Genomic DNA, 16,004 nt, shown 5'->3' with positions numbered 1-16,004 from the left:
AAAATCAATATTCCACAGAAGTCATGATAAAGGACATTTCATCGAAGAATCCAAGTTTCTAATCAATGCAACTTTACTGCAACATAGATGGTTGATTTATATATTTATAAACACCTATTATCAAAGTATATTACAATGAACTATTTTTTAAAAATCATTATCCAAATAACCCTTCTTTTTAAAAAGATAGAATATCTTTAAAGATATAGATTACTCACATTTTTACTAGGTACACAGATTGGAGTTCCCTGTTTTACCTGACCTGCGTCCACAAGGACTCCCATCACTATGGGATCACGAGAATTAAAAATAAATTGAGGAAGTATTTTCATCTTACAAGGGAATACTGCTATATGCCTGGGGGGAAAGGGGAGAGAAAGATGGCAAAGAACTGTTTAAATGTAATCTGAAAATAAAGCTACATGCACAAAAATCTATTTTTATTCTCAAGTACTACTACTGATAAATATAGAAGGGCACAGAAAGTTCTGCCATAGCACTCATCCTTTAGAACATGGGTGTGAAACTCGATTATGTCACGTGACATATTGTGTATATCAGGACTTTTCTGCATTTGTGGAGCTGGGGTGGCTGTGGCCTGCACACGACCCATCCAGCCCATGGACTGCCAGTTTTACAGGCCTGCTTTAGCAGTTTTACAGGCCTGTTGTTCGAACAGAGACTATTTCTGACCATGCTGAATTTTTGTAAAACTCCTGAAATATCCGTTTGGGGTCCCAAGTATGAATGAGAGTCTGTCTCTTGGTTTTATTGAGTGTTTTTCAGATGCTTGCCTGTTATGTGTTTTTATGTGTATTTATGTGTATTTTAACAACTGTTTCATTCAACAACCAAGATGCTGGTCCAAATTGCAGTAGTTAAGTGAGGATGTCCTGTATTTTTTACACTAACATTTTTCAGTTGAAATGAGAATGAAACACTATTATAGAACACTGGTCTTTAAAAAATAATTTTATAATTCACACACATGCAAACATAGTATTTGTATCTATATCTCTGTATGAGAATTCTACTTACTTGAATTCTTCTTGTTTCTGTTTTTTGTAGTCTTGCCTATATTTTGTGAAGGCATCAAATAAATGATATATAATTTCTGCACTAAAGATTCTAACCCCTAAACTATCAGCCATTTCCTGGGCATCTCGTTCAATCCTCACATCAAATGCCAAGATCACGGCATACCTTGAAAATAACAAATGATAATATTAGGCAGCTGCACATGAAGCTTCTTTAGAAATGCTACAAACATTTTGAAGGAAAATACTTACTGTGGATCATGCTCCAACATGACTGATGCCTTCATAACATCCTTTTTGTGCACAGGTCCTATATTAATTCCAGCATACTATCAGGAGACAAGAAAAAAAAAAACAGCTTGCCATTGATATAAATTCTGCAAATAATACCCAACAAAATCATGACCAAGAAAATAGAATCTTGGGTACTTACTGGCACCTCTGAAGTTTTCAAAAATTCAAGTAATGCTTCTAAAGATCCCAGGGTAGATGCCTGGACATAAACCCCCTTTTCTTCTAACTTTATGGCATTCAGTGTCTGCTTCAGTTCATGTATCAATTCATCCTTAAAATAAAAAAGGAAGGATTTTAGAAAACTTGCTTTTATGTGTCCAACGCTGGAAGTGGCATTATACACAATACACTTATGAACAATGCACACATCAGAGATACAGCTTTGTATTTAGGAACATGCCGCTGGAAGCTCAAACTGGTTTAAATTGACATAGCAGACAGCTCTACTACCCAAAGTAGAGACACAAGGTTAATTCACAAATATTTAAATTATTATTAGATTTTATCCCACCTTTTTAAAAAATAATAATAAATTCAAGTAAATCTCTTTTTTCTCCAGAGCACAATGAAAAGTTCAGTTCTATGATAATCAGTTTTTTCCCCTTAATTCCCCATTAAATGTTCCAAACTCTAAAACGTCAGCAATTATCTTAATTCAATCCTAATTTTACAGAATTGTCCTTTGTTTTTAACTAACATGTAACTTGAAACCTAGTAGCTTATCCAGATGGCACATACCTATAAGGCCTTTACTTCCCAATAATTTGATAACTATATGAGAACAATAATTGCTTCTAATTACATCTCACATTTAAAAATTTAAAAGTCAACAGTTGAGAACTGTTACTTTGCTTAAATTCCTTAAAAATCTGAAAAGTTCCTCATCGCTGGAATTTCATACGACTTATTCCTGATTGTTCTACTTTAGCACAATTGAGGCATTCATAGTGGAATTTTCTGGCTGCTGAAACTCCACTGATTCCGATGAAGATCATCTGTGCCTTACTTTAAGAACTGGAATTTCATCTTCTTTATAGGCTACAAGCAGGGGCAACCCAGCCAATGTTTTCTCCAGGTCCTTGCCAAGAATCTTTACTCCTTGTGCAGCAATAATTTCTTTGTGTTTTTCGTACTGATTCTACACAAACAGAAAGATGAATAGTTATTTTTCTGGTTTTCCAATTTATCACCTTTGTTTTAATTATATTAAGAACTGTCAAGAACTCCAATCATTTAACTCTATTCAGTCATTTGACAAGATGACAGATACACTATATTTATTTAATGGGTATCCTACAATTAATGAAACTGGAAGGAATTAATATGACAGTTGCTCTATGGTATTATCAGAAATGACAATTTTCATAAGAAGGCACTTCTTGAACAAAAATAACAACTAAATGTTCTGGTTTTTAGACAGTAAGAAGTGTTCTTATATCCAAATTTGAAGATAATACAATATAAAGGCTCTTAGATTAGATTCTACTGCACATCAGAAATATAATGTTGTTCTATCAGGACATAATAAAAGTGTTAGTTCACCTACACAAAAAGTTCCAAAATTGATCAAGTATTATGACAATAAATATTGTTCAATTAACCATTAATTTTAGAACATCCCTGCCAGAAAATCTTCAAAGTATAGCAAAACAGAATAAGGAAAAAATGAGAAATAAATGATATACAACAGTTTCAATATCAGACAATATGACAAAAACTACATGGAATCTCCTTTCCCAGACTTTATCATTTAAGAACCTGAATCTGTTATTTTTTGCTAATAGAAATTCAACAACAAAGAGCATAGATAAAATTAAATACTTTCACTCAGTATGACTGGACACAAAAACATTTCCCTAGTACTGTCATCTTTCACACAAATAGCACATTTCTTACAAAGGGTCATTACCGCAAAAATAAGAGTAATTTATCTGGGGGAAAGGAAGGGTGTATGACCTAGTAACATCATTGAGCAATTCATACACCATTAATCAATTTCAGGAACATTTTTTCATATGCTGTTTCCTTACCTTCACTCGTAATTCTTTCATGGGAGGTGGGAGCAAAAGGCCTCTTATCTGTGTTACTATGGGGCCTTCTACTCCAGGAACTATAATGGTATCACCTTCCTTCAGCCTTCCATTAATCAAAATGACATCTATTGTGGTACCCATTCCAGGAAGCGCTTTGACCTAAAAGACACAGGATTATATGTCTTAAATGGTTTGCCTCAGTCAAGTTTGTTGTATCAATTCAGTTATCTAAGCAGCATTTCAAAAGATTTGCTAGGTAAACATTACCTCCATAACCTGTGCTCTCAGCTCTTCACAGTGTGCCAGTCTCTTATTTAACATGGTTTGTGTCAATTCAACAAGAAGAGCAATTAAACTTCCCATACCATCTCCTGTATGAGCAGAGGTAGGAACCAGAGAAACAAATGTGCGGGGATCCTTATTTTCATAGTACAAGGCAGCATTCAAGCCCTAAAATAAGAAGCAGAACATTACAAAGTGAAAGAATGGGGAGAGCAGGGGAAGGAGGGGCTTCATTCCGCCTAGTCGAAAAAGAAACTTAGGAAGATGGAAAAATGGAATGCATTATCTAATATCCAATCCTCTCCCATTCAAGTCCACTCACCAGAATAAGTCTTCTATTTCAGTGGTAAAAATGTCTGATGACTCTGACTCATTCTGCAAAAGATCCCATAGTGGGGCAGACTATGGAGGATGAGATGATGTTGCCGATTATTTAAGCCTAAACCTTGTGAGACTTTCACAGCAAAAGTAGCACCTTGACTTTGGCTAAGACTATTACTGTTAATCAGTACAGGTATTTCAACACAGAGGTAAAGTGACACCTTTAAGAAGTGCTGCTTTTTAGAGTGATTCATACTGTCATATTGTATTCCAGACCTGCTCTAATTTCTATCTCATCTTCAAGGGTTGTGCCTTGAGTAGTAGTTGTCCACGTTACCAAAGCATCTGACATCAATATTAATAAGAATACTGGAAAATTATAATCAGAGTACTGATTACTACAAGTATCAAATCTAGATAAGCTTCTTCCTAACAGCTTGATACGATTAAATAACAGACAAAATGGAACTTTAAATTTAAATCTGAAATACATGTAGACCTTATATAAACAGTACTTCTCCCAGTACAACATTTCCCTCTCTCATTCTCCTGAAAATTACTATAGTCAATAGTACAAAAGTACTGACAAATCCAGTATTACTTCACTATGCCTCTTTCCAGCAGAGATCATTCATTGGACAAGTAAGGATGTCTCTCGACAGAATCTGAAAGCTGGACTGGAAAGGTTATTGATAATTGAGCCCTAGTGCTACTGCCTGCATTAAATTTGTTAAAATCACTATAAGGTACCAATTTATAATTATAAATTGTCCTGTCTAAGCCTGACTTCTTAGATGCAGGCAATCATCCCTAGGTATACCATATCTGTTCTCACTTTCCTCCTTTCTATCAACCATTTGATTACAATTTTGTTTGATCCTGGATGGTTAATGTGCTTGGGCTAGTTTTACCTACAGGAACTACAGCGTGCAAAGCATACTCAAGACATTTTTTTAACCAAATTGATACTCACCTGCTGGGCAAATTCTACTATGATAGCCTTAGCGCGTTCCTCAAATTCATCCTTTGTGTTTTTCTTCTGTTTCTTCAATGTGACAGCTACATCTGTATCTGGACTCTTTTTCCAATCATATAATCTATCAATCTAAAGAAGACAGAATTCACCACGATTTAATATTGCATTATTCAGGCAGATCTATATAGTAAATACTCTGTATGTATGGAAATAAGCAAGGTAGAATGGAATGGAAAGCAGAATAGAATAGAATCAAGTCGAATAGAGCAGAGCAGAACAGAACAATAACGTTATTCTCACTCTGAATGTACACTGATCAGCATACATTAAAATGAAATTTAATTGCATACAGCTCTCAAAGGGTCTCCACCTCCAATATATGCTACATAAACATGACAAAATAAATACAAAATTATGTATCATTTCCCCGAAAATACAACCTATTCCGAAAATACGCCCTAGCCTGATTTTTGGGGGTATAATATAATCCCTACCCCCAAAATAAGTCCTAGAGAAGGAGATGTGGCAAGCACAGGAGGCAGCCCTTCCCTTCCGCAGTCACCTCATGGAGGGTTGACCCTTAATCACAGCAAGGGCTGGGAGCTGCCTCTCATTCTGTCTCTCTGCAGAGGCCTCCCAGTGCAATGTTCTGCCACAGCTTCAGAGCAAATCTCCACCTTCCCTGCATAGGATTGCGAGACTGAAGGCTTCGGGGGGAGTATTTTTGGGATGTGCATCTGTGCAAAGCTCCCCAAGGATAGAATGATTGGCAGGGAAATTGAGGGAGGGGGGAATTTTCCAGCTGATTGGAGCAAGGCAAAGCCTCCAACCTTGCAATCCTATGCAGGGAAGGCGGACGTATGCTCTAAAGCTGCAGCAGTGTGTTGCACCAGGAGACCTCCACAGGTACCGGTAACATTTCTGAAATATTAACACCGTACTCACAGGAAAATCCCCCCCTCATCGTGGTTTGATTCGCTTTCTGTGAAGCTTTGTACTGAGAAAGGTCCATGCTTTCTGATTCCCTTCTCCTCCACCCCCCTCCTCCGGCTTTCCATCTCAGCTTTCAGAGACAACTGTCCGCCAGGGTGGAGGCTCCCTCGTGGGGTGCAATTGAACTTCCAACCCAGATCATCCCAAAGGTAAGTACAACTGTACGGTAATCATTAAGGCAATGTGATAATAGTTTTGGGGGGCATTGGTATGATGATTGCAATCTTAAAACATGATGGAACCACAGCCTGACGCAACAAGGAGTTGAAGATGTCTGTAAGAACAGTGGTCAGCACACTCCTTAAGTACCCATCCAGGGATATTATCAGGACCAACAGTTTTCCAAGTATTGACATTCCACAGGATCTTCCGAACAACAGTTGTATCAAACCTGAAGCACCTGCTCATCAGGGAGGGGAACAACCTTTCTTGCTGGAATGTTGTTTGTGGCCTCAAACCGTCCCCAAAACATATTCAGCTTGTTTAGAGAATCTGTGTCATCCTTACATGTCAAAGAAGCTGCCTTATAGTCAGTAATGACCCAAGACATTGGAGGTCTTCTAATCCAACTCCCTACCTAGCCAGGAAACCCTATGCCCCAGCCATTTCAGGCAAAGGGAGAGAACCATTCCTTTGCAAAAAGCATTCTTAAACTGATATTCATTTTAGTACAATCCAGTATTAATCTTTCATATACAGAAGGCTACAGCATCAATTCAGTTCCATCCAGTCTTCCAAAAGGGACAAAATATTTATAGCTATGTTCACCTAATTTATTAAATCCTAGTAAATTATTTTATTTTCAGATAAATATAAGTACAGTAAACCCTTGATTTGATTAAGCTTCTATGCATGAGGAAAGCGTACAATCTGGATTGTCCGCCTCCTAGTCTAATACTTCAACCACTGCAACTATTTTGATAAGTAAATCGTTGATTATGGATGTGTGAAGCACAACCAAGGAGATAATTGCTAACATATTCTGCTTATAGATTTCTCAAGAAAATCCAGCTGTGCTGGGGTAGGAAAAAGGCATTGAGCAACATAGGCATTTACATACAAAAGGGCTTTAAGAAAAAAATCTGTAACAAAACAGCTGGTTTCTTACACTTTGCTAAATTTGCTTTAATAGTGATTAAAAGGTCACAATAAATGAGTTCACACATCCATAATCAATGCTTTTCATACCAAAATAGCTTAGCTCATGCAACATATAAAGCCAAAACAGAATACATCATTGAATACAAACCCATTCAATGAAAAGAGATCTTACCTTGTTAAGTGCAACTATAAAGGGACACTTTTTGGATTTCAGCAGGTTTATAGATTCAATTGTCTGAGGTTCCAAACCATGCATGATGTCTACTACAAGAATTGCAATATCACACAGTGAGCTTCCACGATTTCTAAGATTGCTGCAAATTAAAAGGGTATTGTCAACAACAGAAAAAAGCATGATCTGTAGTTTACCAAATTTGCAGTTTACCAAAGAATAAATAATGTGTATTCTTAATACAAATCATGTTAGGTAGAAAGATTGTAATATTTTTTTAAAACAAATTTTATTCAGTTTTCCATATTTTAGTGTCTCTTTTTAGTGAACAGCATGATTACAAGTTTCACATATACCTACAAATATGACCATCTTAAATTCTAATTAAAAAAGACACTTCTATAAATTGGTTTCCCCCTGAAATCTCAATATAAGTGCGCCACCTCTAAGTTATAAAATTCATTTATTTTTACCCCTTTTACATCTCGTTAAAAAATTTAACATTACCTAAAACATTAAACTTAATAATCCTTTTAAAACTACATAGCATATATAAATCAAATTCTGCATGATTTTTCTCCTTTTAAATGTCATTAAATTTCCCCGCCCCCCCCAAAAAGGACATATTAATCTACTCATTCACAGTAAAACAATCCTAAACCCTAAAGTTAATTTCATTTCAGCTCTCCTCCTATATCACTTCATTTATTTCCATATATTTAATACACATATTCCATTAATTATTCCATTCATATTTAAACCAAAAAAAGCCAACATTACAATCTTAAAAATATTTCAATATATCTAATATACATTCCATTATTTGTTACAATTATCTCTCTACATAAAGAGGAAGAGCATTAGATTCCATTATCCAAAAAAATAACAATTGTTTTTCCATCGTCTGTATGTCCCTATTTTGTAACTATAAATTTATTTATATTACCCCCTAATACCTTGCAGAATCCCCTTTCTATATAATAATCACCCATTATCTGTGTCCAATTAAGGATTTCCCCATTTTTTTACAATTCCCATATTTCTTTGTTTCCAAATCCTGTTTTTGTCCCTTCTTTCCCGTCTTTTCTCCTTTGTTCTTTCACTCCAGTTTTTATCCCTCTCTCTATTTACAGCTTCCTTTCGCCCTTTGAATTTCTGCTGGCTCTTTTTCCCTTTTTTAATTTTTCGGATATTCCCCTTTTTATTTAATTTCTTAAATCTCCTGTATTTATTTCCAACTCTTTCCTTCTTTCTTTCAATAGTTCTTGTTTCTCAATGATCACTAAAGATGGTCTCTTCTATGATTTGCTCCACCTCCTCTTCTGCCTTTTGTCTTTGTTGTTCATATTCTGCTGCCACGTTTTCAATAAATTTTAAAGCAAAACCCAGTGATTCACCCCGTTCTTGTAGTGTTTCTTTAATTTTTCTGAGTTCCATTTTTAATGCCAGAAGAGAAATCGCCATTTTACAACTTTCTGATTGGCAATTTAATCCAAATAGTATCTTCCTGTTTTGAGCTTCCCCAAAGACGGACCGCTGACCGCGATCGTGCATGGCTCTGGTTCGTACTTCGGCGTCGGAGAGCAGAAACTACCTCATAGGGGTGGCGGAGGAAGGGGAGACCGTCAGCTGGGTAGAGGGGAGTCGCAAATCCCCTCCCCGGCTTGGCAATTGCTCCCTCCCGAAGATGCCTGAAGCGGTGGTCTAAAATGGCCACCCTGAAGGGGAAGATTAGACTGGAATAAGATTGTGCCGGAGAGAGAGAAAGAAGCTAACAGCAGGAGGAATGGGATGATATAATCAAATAGAAGATGCCCCCAGGATTAACATTTCAAAGAATCTTTAAGAAAGGATCTAAGCGGCGAATAGAAAGAAAGAAAAAAAGGTGTGAATTGCTTTTGATAGCATCGGGGCTTCAAAACTGCAAAAGGTAGAAGCTGGAGAAGGAACTATATAATCAACTTGGATAAGTATACTTTGAGTTTATATTGGCCCTAATAAAGCTGAACTATAGACTGTTAAAGAGGAAATTTAATATCAACTGGATTTGATCTTTTTCTTGTTGGAAAATTGTGGTTTAAAAAGCTCTGAATAATAGAGAAGAAAAAAGAAAAGACGGAGTGAAGACTTAGCATAATAAAGAGTGCCATCTCAGTTAAACTCAACTTATTTTTCTTTTAAAAAACTTGTTTCTTGAAATTGCATGGAAATTGATACAATAAAGCAAGAACTTTGAAAAATTGAAACATGGTAACAAAGAAAGAATTAGGAAGATTCTGCCTTTGGATTAGTTGCTGATTCTGACCTGAATTTGGCACTGGATTAGCGGAGACTTACAAACTTGAGAGGAAGAAAAGTTGACTGTTGGAGAACGATTGTAATATTGATCAGTCCACATATAATACAGGTACAAGACAGCATACCACTTAAAATATATAAATAATTTCTGCCTCTGCAACTGTTTTTAACATTATATATTACAAAATGTAACCCCAAAATGATATAAATAATCTTACCTAAAAGACTCGTGTCCTGGAGTATCAATGATAAGCATTCCTGGAATCTTGACTGTTTCTTTGTCAAACTATTATTGCAAAATATTAATTAACTTGATATTTAGGCAAACCAAATTTTTATAACAGTTTCATGCTTGATGACATTTATTACAAATCTCAATCCTGTTTGAAGGTACATTAATATTTTAACTTTTAATATACAAGTTAACAATCAATTGAATAACTTTCACTTATTAGATGTAAGTCTTTTTAAGATCGTAGGTTAAGATATGCTTTTATTGTGAGCTCCATCTCTGTTGGCATTTGCAAAATTACAAATGAACATAGACATAAAAACCTCCATAAGGTAAGTAATTCAATTCTATGTATTCATGCAAATGCAGAATATTTCAGGTCAACCAAAATAGTCCTCTGAACATGGAACAAATAAACAGAAACCTCAAATTATCCACTGTCAACACTGATAATGATCATAGGCCAAATTCATACTATTATGTGGAATGCACTTAAAGGGCTGAAGGGCTTCTACTTACAGTTTTCACCATCTTTGCTTGTTCATTAATGGCTTCAAGAGGAACATTAGTTGCCCCAATCTGCTGAGTGATGCCACCTGCCTCACTGTCTTGCACATGAGTATGACGAAGCTATATGAAATATACCATATTTATTATGATATAGTATAAAACAGTTCTCAACTACAAGTGTTCAGTTCAAGTAAAAGCCAACAGTTTGTTTGCTAGCTAGTGCTATACCTGTGCTTACCTTATCTAGGATTTTTGTTTTTCCCGTGTCTACATGCCCCAGCACACAGATAACAGGTGCTCGTAGTTTCTCAGTATTTACGTTTTTATTATTTTCAATTCGACGTTTCTAAAATTAAAAAAATGAGAGTAAGTTTTACTCCCCCATTAAACAAAGTGAAATGCAAATAAGTCAGATTTGAGGATTTAAACATTTTCAAGATCAATGCAATATCCCCAGTGTTTATTAGTTTTCTTTTTAAAATAAACCTGAAGTTATAGGCTAGTTGACATCATAAGCATATATTTATATTTAGTTACATGCCATAATTCTGTATCAAAAGGGAATAATTCTGGATAAAATTCAGAGCTCTCTCCAGTCCATGGGGAAAAGGCAAAAAAACTGTTTGTGAAAATGTTTAACTAAATACCTCAATTCGACGTTTAGCTTTGTCATATGAACGTTCTTCTTTAGTGCGATCATCATCCGAATCAGACTCTGAATCTGAACTTATTTCTTTGTTTAGCTTTTTTTCTACAGTGTGTTTTGCAGCAGCTTGTAGGTCTGATTCCTTTTCATCTGAGGTTTTCTCTTCTTCACTTCCTTCACTTTCTCCTTCTTCATACTCTTCACTCTCTTCCATATCCTCATCTTCATCTTCATCCTCATCTTCATCATCTTCGTTTTGTTCTTTGACTTCAATATGGACAGTTTTTCTCTCTGATGAAGAAATACAAAAGTTACTTAATATGATTCTAATTTGGCTCACCCAACTCTGCTTTGCCCAGGTATTTATAGGTAATACTGCATATCGCTGAGATTTCTTTAGAGGTTTGTAGTATATAAAATATGTAACAGATATGCCGCAGACTCATTCCCATGACCAGCCACAAATGCAAAGGAGCAACAGTGCATCAAAAAGTCAAGCAATAGCTTGTTCTCTTATTGGTTGTTCCCACTACAGAAGATCTTGTTGAGAACAGAAATGTGGCCCTTCTAACAATGTTATCACTAGCCCTTCTCACCCAGTTAGACAGCTAGACAATTTTTAAAAATTATTGAACAGCTAAAGATTAACAGAAAAATAAGCCACACATAAACAAATAAAGCGATCTGCATTGCAGTTTAAAATATATATTCAGTTTTAAATACGCTTTTAATCATTTTTTTACATTGCTTGCTTACTTTCTCTTACTAAACCCAAGGCTTTAATGAAAACAAAAGTCTCACATGCCATGTAATATTTTGTTCTTTTTTCAAAAATTTACCCTTTTCTCTTTCTTCATCACTGGCCATAGCTTCCCAGTCATCTAATCCTCCATCTTCAGGTTCTTCCTCTTTTTCTTCTGAAACTAAACAATAATAGATTTTCTAGTAACAAAGTTTACTTCATAGCTTACTAGACATTAAACTCATTTCTTACTGCCTGAAAATAAACATTTGAACATTTTTCACAAATATCATAAGAGTCACAGAGTCTCACACACAGATTAATTTAAGGAAATTAAATGAGGGTTCCTCAAAGAGCTGATTATGATATAATGAAATACTTAATGCCCAATTTAGAACTACCTGGTTCAGCTTGAAGATTAATCTCCTCTTGTTCAGGTACAACTATTTCTGCAGCTTCTTCCACCGGGGATGCCAATTCTGTAATATCTAAAATGCAATTTAAAATTATTAGTTATGACTATTTTAAATTCATGTCATTGTTCAAGAACACAGCTCCTACAACCTTACCTACATTACATTCTTCAATTAGCTTACAATATTTATGCTTCTAGGTTACCAAATAACCACAACCTCTAAGGGAAGTCCATTTGACAGATCGTCCACTATTTACTGCAGACTTCCCTACACTGTAAGCACAGTAAATTATAATTCCTGTGGTCTCTGCAGTAATGATATATCTACTTGATCAACTACTTTATGCATTAATGGCCAATGCAGGATGCAACAATGAAAATAAATATAAAATACCTATAGATTCATAAAACTTTTAATAATCCAAATAAGGTAGAAATTGCATCTTAATTATTATGAATATAAATCATTATGTCAATTCAAGCTATAAATCAGAAACATTATTCTATACCAAATTAATCAATCTTTTTTAAAAGGCATAGATCTTTTCAATTTATCTAATACATGGGTGTCAAACTTGCTGCGTCATGTTGCCGTCACATGACGTTTCACAATGTTTTCCCCATTTGCAGAGCTGGGGTAGGAGTGACCTACACAACGCATCCAGCCCGCAGGCCACCAGTGTGACACCCCTGATCTAATATGATAGCAGAGAAGAAATGAACATCACTTTATACAAACCAATTTGGAACATCTCAGATTCTTGCAATAATATTTTAGAAGTCAGTCAAAAATGTATAGAATCATAGAACAATAGGGGTGGGATGGAAGAGACCTTGGAGACTATCTAGTTCAGTCCCCCACCTGGTGCAGGAAAATTCACAGCAGGACATCTCCTGTGCTTAAAACACTTTAAATCACAAAAGAGATTCTCCCAATGGACCTTTCACTGGACTGCACAACCCACTGAAGACTATCCTGTGCTCCATACGTCTATATAGAGCAAAGGAGATACTTTGAAGCACACAGTGATTGAAATAATCTTTTCTTGATTTTTAACCTGTTTCTGTGTTTACAGTTATCCATAAACAACATTATCACCTTCTTTGCTTTCTTGCTGCTGTTGCTTTTTTTTCTTTTTGTCTTCATATATGGGTCTTTTTTTTGGTATTGAATCTTTGGATGGCACCTCCACACCTGCACATTAAACAAAAAAAAATCTTCACATAAACATTTGATGACAAGTGACTGAATTTGGAAATTAACAAGATAGGATAAAATTTGAGGACAAATATCTTGACAGTGTGTCTAGATTGAAACTTAGGACTTTTAATATGGATCAGTTAATCTGCTAGTGATTTGATTTTACACTGGTATTCTATTATTGAATAATAAATATTAGTATTTACAGTTTACATTCAGTGAAACATATACTGAAAACTGTAGTTAATAACAAAACATTTCTACTCTGTATGTTAAGCAAAGTAGTGCTGAAAAAAAGATGACTTGAATAGCAACAAAAAGCTGCACACAGAAGCGCAGACCTCATTTGTACTTTGGCTTATTAACATAGGATGGTTTAAACATGACAGCAGACAGCAGACACTCATTTACAATTGTACAACTTGATCGTAAGCAGATTTTGTCAATAATAAATTTTCACTTAATTGGAGACTATTCTGAAGTACAAGCATAAAATTGTGGTATTTTAAGTTAATACTTTACACAAATACAAATAAGAATTGCAAAACCACAGCTTTTCTATTAAAATGTCCCCGTGATATCCTAACAATCATACTCTAATGAAGTATGTATAGTATTTTATCCTAAACAGGACAGAAATAAGAAAATTATTATAAAGAGCAATCCTTACCCTGTGCTTGCAGCAACTTAAGAGTGACCTCTGCCCTGGCTTTGGATTCCCTTTGAGATTTGGTTAGAAGCTTTCCTTCCTTCTTCAAACGTTCTTTTCTCTCCTTTTCTTTTTGTTTTTTCCTTTCCTTTTTTTCTTGTTCCAAGCGTTCCTACAAAAATCAAGTTTTAGCCTCTTTATGACTTCCAGTGCACAGGGCTGGAACTTGGCATGCAAAAATGATAAGGCTGCAATGCTGCACACATTCAGTTGGGAGTCTTGTTTAGATTTCCCTCTAAATAAATGTATATACCATTGCATTACAAATACACTGTAATTCAATAACAAATAAAAATCAGGATTAGTTATATCAGTAGCTTAATGATTTTCAATACAGAAAAAAAATGGCACGGCAAGGGATTCTGAGCACCTTTGCCTTTCAAAGCTAAAAACATATACACTAGAGACAAATCTATTTATTCTCAATCTATAGGAAAAGTTGTAATACCTCTTCTTTGCGTTTGGCTTCTAGCTCTTCAAGTTGTCTAATACGTTCCTCCTCTTCTCTCTTTGCTCTTTCCTCCTCTTCTTTCAGTTTAGCCAAGGCTTCTTGCATTGCTTTAACTGTGGCCTTACTGGGACCCTTTTTTTTCTCTTTTTCCTTTTCATCTTTCTCTCCTTTCTTTTTCTTTTTATCTTTATCCTTTTTCTTCTTCTCACCTTCATTATCATTGACTAAAAAGGAAAGTTAATTGTTGAAGCACAAAGGATAATTATGCATAAGAAGAACTTAAAAAAGTAACGAAAATTAGAAATGCTTAAAACTCTTGGTATTTTTTTCTCTCCCACAATTTACTCATGATAACTTTCAAAACTGTCAAGCATGAAAAGCCACTTGAGGGGAGCCACTTTTTATGAAGAGTCCTTCTTATATACCTTATTATATGAAAAGAAAAAGCATTTGCTTTAGGTAATTTTAAATAAACTATCAAATCAGCAACATGAGTAACTAGGCAGCATTCAATTAATGTTAACCGCAGAATAAGCTTAAAGAAAAAAGGAGTCAAGAATATTATCATCAGTTCCATTCATTAGGTTATAAACTGAAACCTACAAAATTCTTACTAATCAAAAATTAAGTATAAATCCTCTTCTTCCTAAATATGTCTTTCACAAGCAAACCCAATTTCTGAATGAACATATAAAGTCAGAGTGGTATCATTTGCTGATAGTCAAATGTGAAAAGATTTCAGGATAGATGCTATAAAGACTGATCTTTATAGATTTACATTTCTTGGCATATTACAAGATTAGAGAAAAACACTTCAATAGTCTCACTCCTTACTTTTGTTGAGAAACCAAGTATACATTTTTTTTAAAAAAATCTATTTCTCACATATTACCCAAATGTTACTAACCTTCTGCTGCTTCTGGGGTCTCTCCCTTTTCCACAGTGGCAGATGTTGACAGCTGAGCTGAGGCAGTTCCTTCGTCAGTCTTCTTCAGCTTTGCCTGTTCTTTATTAGCTTCCAAGTCTTCCTTTTCCTTCTGTTTCCTTAGCTTAGCCTTCTCCTCTTCCCGTTTTTTCTTTTCTCGTTCTTTCTTTTCTGCCTTCTTCTGAGCCACAGTTTTTATTTTAAATGAAGAGTCATCCACGTCATCACCGCTTTCGGTCTCAGCCACTAATTTTACCTTCTGATTTTTCTTCTGCCCCTTTTTTGCCTGCGGGCCTTCATCCAATTCATCTTCACTCTCACCAGAGGACACAGGATGTGCCAACTCTTTGCTCTTCTTCACAATGCCAGTTTCATCTTCTTCAGAAAATTCGTGTTTATTACCTGATTTCTGAACTTTTCCTTTCATTTTTTTAAAATCAAAATTATCGTCATCATCACTCTCGGAGAGTAGTTCTTTCTTGGGTTTGAGGAACTTTTTAGATTTTTTTTCTTTGTCTTCCATTTCTTCACTGCCGTCTTCCTCCTCTAAGCTAGCCTTTTTATTCTTGCCTTTCTTCTTTTTATCTTGTTTTGACAGGCCAAGTTCTTCATTTTCATTCTCTACCTGATAAAATATTTTAATATCATAAATTGTAAATAATCATA

The 16,004-nt window shown here is 35.2% G+C and overlaps 1 protein-coding gene across 1 annotated transcript in view; it reads right to left on the bottom strand.

The window, feature by feature from the left end:
• EIF5B (eukaryotic translation initiation factor 5B) overlaps window positions 1-16,004 on the bottom strand; it is a 29,930-nt gene that overhangs the window by 2,117 nt on the left and 11,809 nt on the right. The window contains exons 4-22 of the mRNA XM_026707549.2: window positions 15,321-15,963; window positions 14,411-14,637; window positions 13,924-14,074; window positions 13,152-13,247; window positions 12,039-12,125; window positions 11,735-11,818; window positions 10,897-11,186; window positions 10,488-10,595; window positions 10,259-10,369; window positions 9,726-9,793; window positions 7,210-7,351; window positions 4,941-5,072; window positions 3,632-3,814; window positions 3,362-3,523; window positions 2,338-2,469; window positions 1,471-1,602; window positions 1,290-1,366; window positions 1,039-1,203; window positions 219-357 (exon numbers count right to left, since the gene is read on the bottom strand). Coding sequence (XP_026563334.2) covers window positions 219-357; window positions 1,039-1,203; window positions 1,290-1,366; window positions 1,471-1,602; window positions 2,338-2,469; window positions 3,362-3,523; window positions 3,632-3,814; window positions 4,941-5,072; window positions 7,210-7,351; window positions 9,726-9,793; window positions 10,259-10,369; window positions 10,488-10,595; window positions 10,897-11,186; window positions 11,735-11,818; window positions 12,039-12,125; window positions 13,152-13,247; window positions 13,924-14,074; window positions 14,411-14,637; window positions 15,321-15,963 — 3,129 coding nt within the window. The remainder of the gene's footprint in view (window positions 1-218; window positions 358-1,038; window positions 1,204-1,289; window positions 1,367-1,470; window positions 1,603-2,337; window positions 2,470-3,361; window positions 3,524-3,631; window positions 3,815-4,940; window positions 5,073-7,209; window positions 7,352-9,725; window positions 9,794-10,258; window positions 10,370-10,487; window positions 10,596-10,896; window positions 11,187-11,734; window positions 11,819-12,038; window positions 12,126-13,151; window positions 13,248-13,923; window positions 14,075-14,410; window positions 14,638-15,320; window positions 15,964-16,004) is intronic.

The sequence above is a fragment of the Pseudonaja textilis genome, chromosome 8, assembly GCF_049901715.1.
Source record: "Pseudonaja textilis isolate UNSWEBS1 chromosome 8, rPseTex1.2, whole genome shotgun sequence".
Classification (NCBI taxonomy): Eukaryota; Metazoa; Chordata; class Lepidosauria; order Squamata; family Elapidae; genus Pseudonaja; species Pseudonaja textilis.
This window is presented reverse-complemented; position numbering and strand designations above follow the sequence as displayed.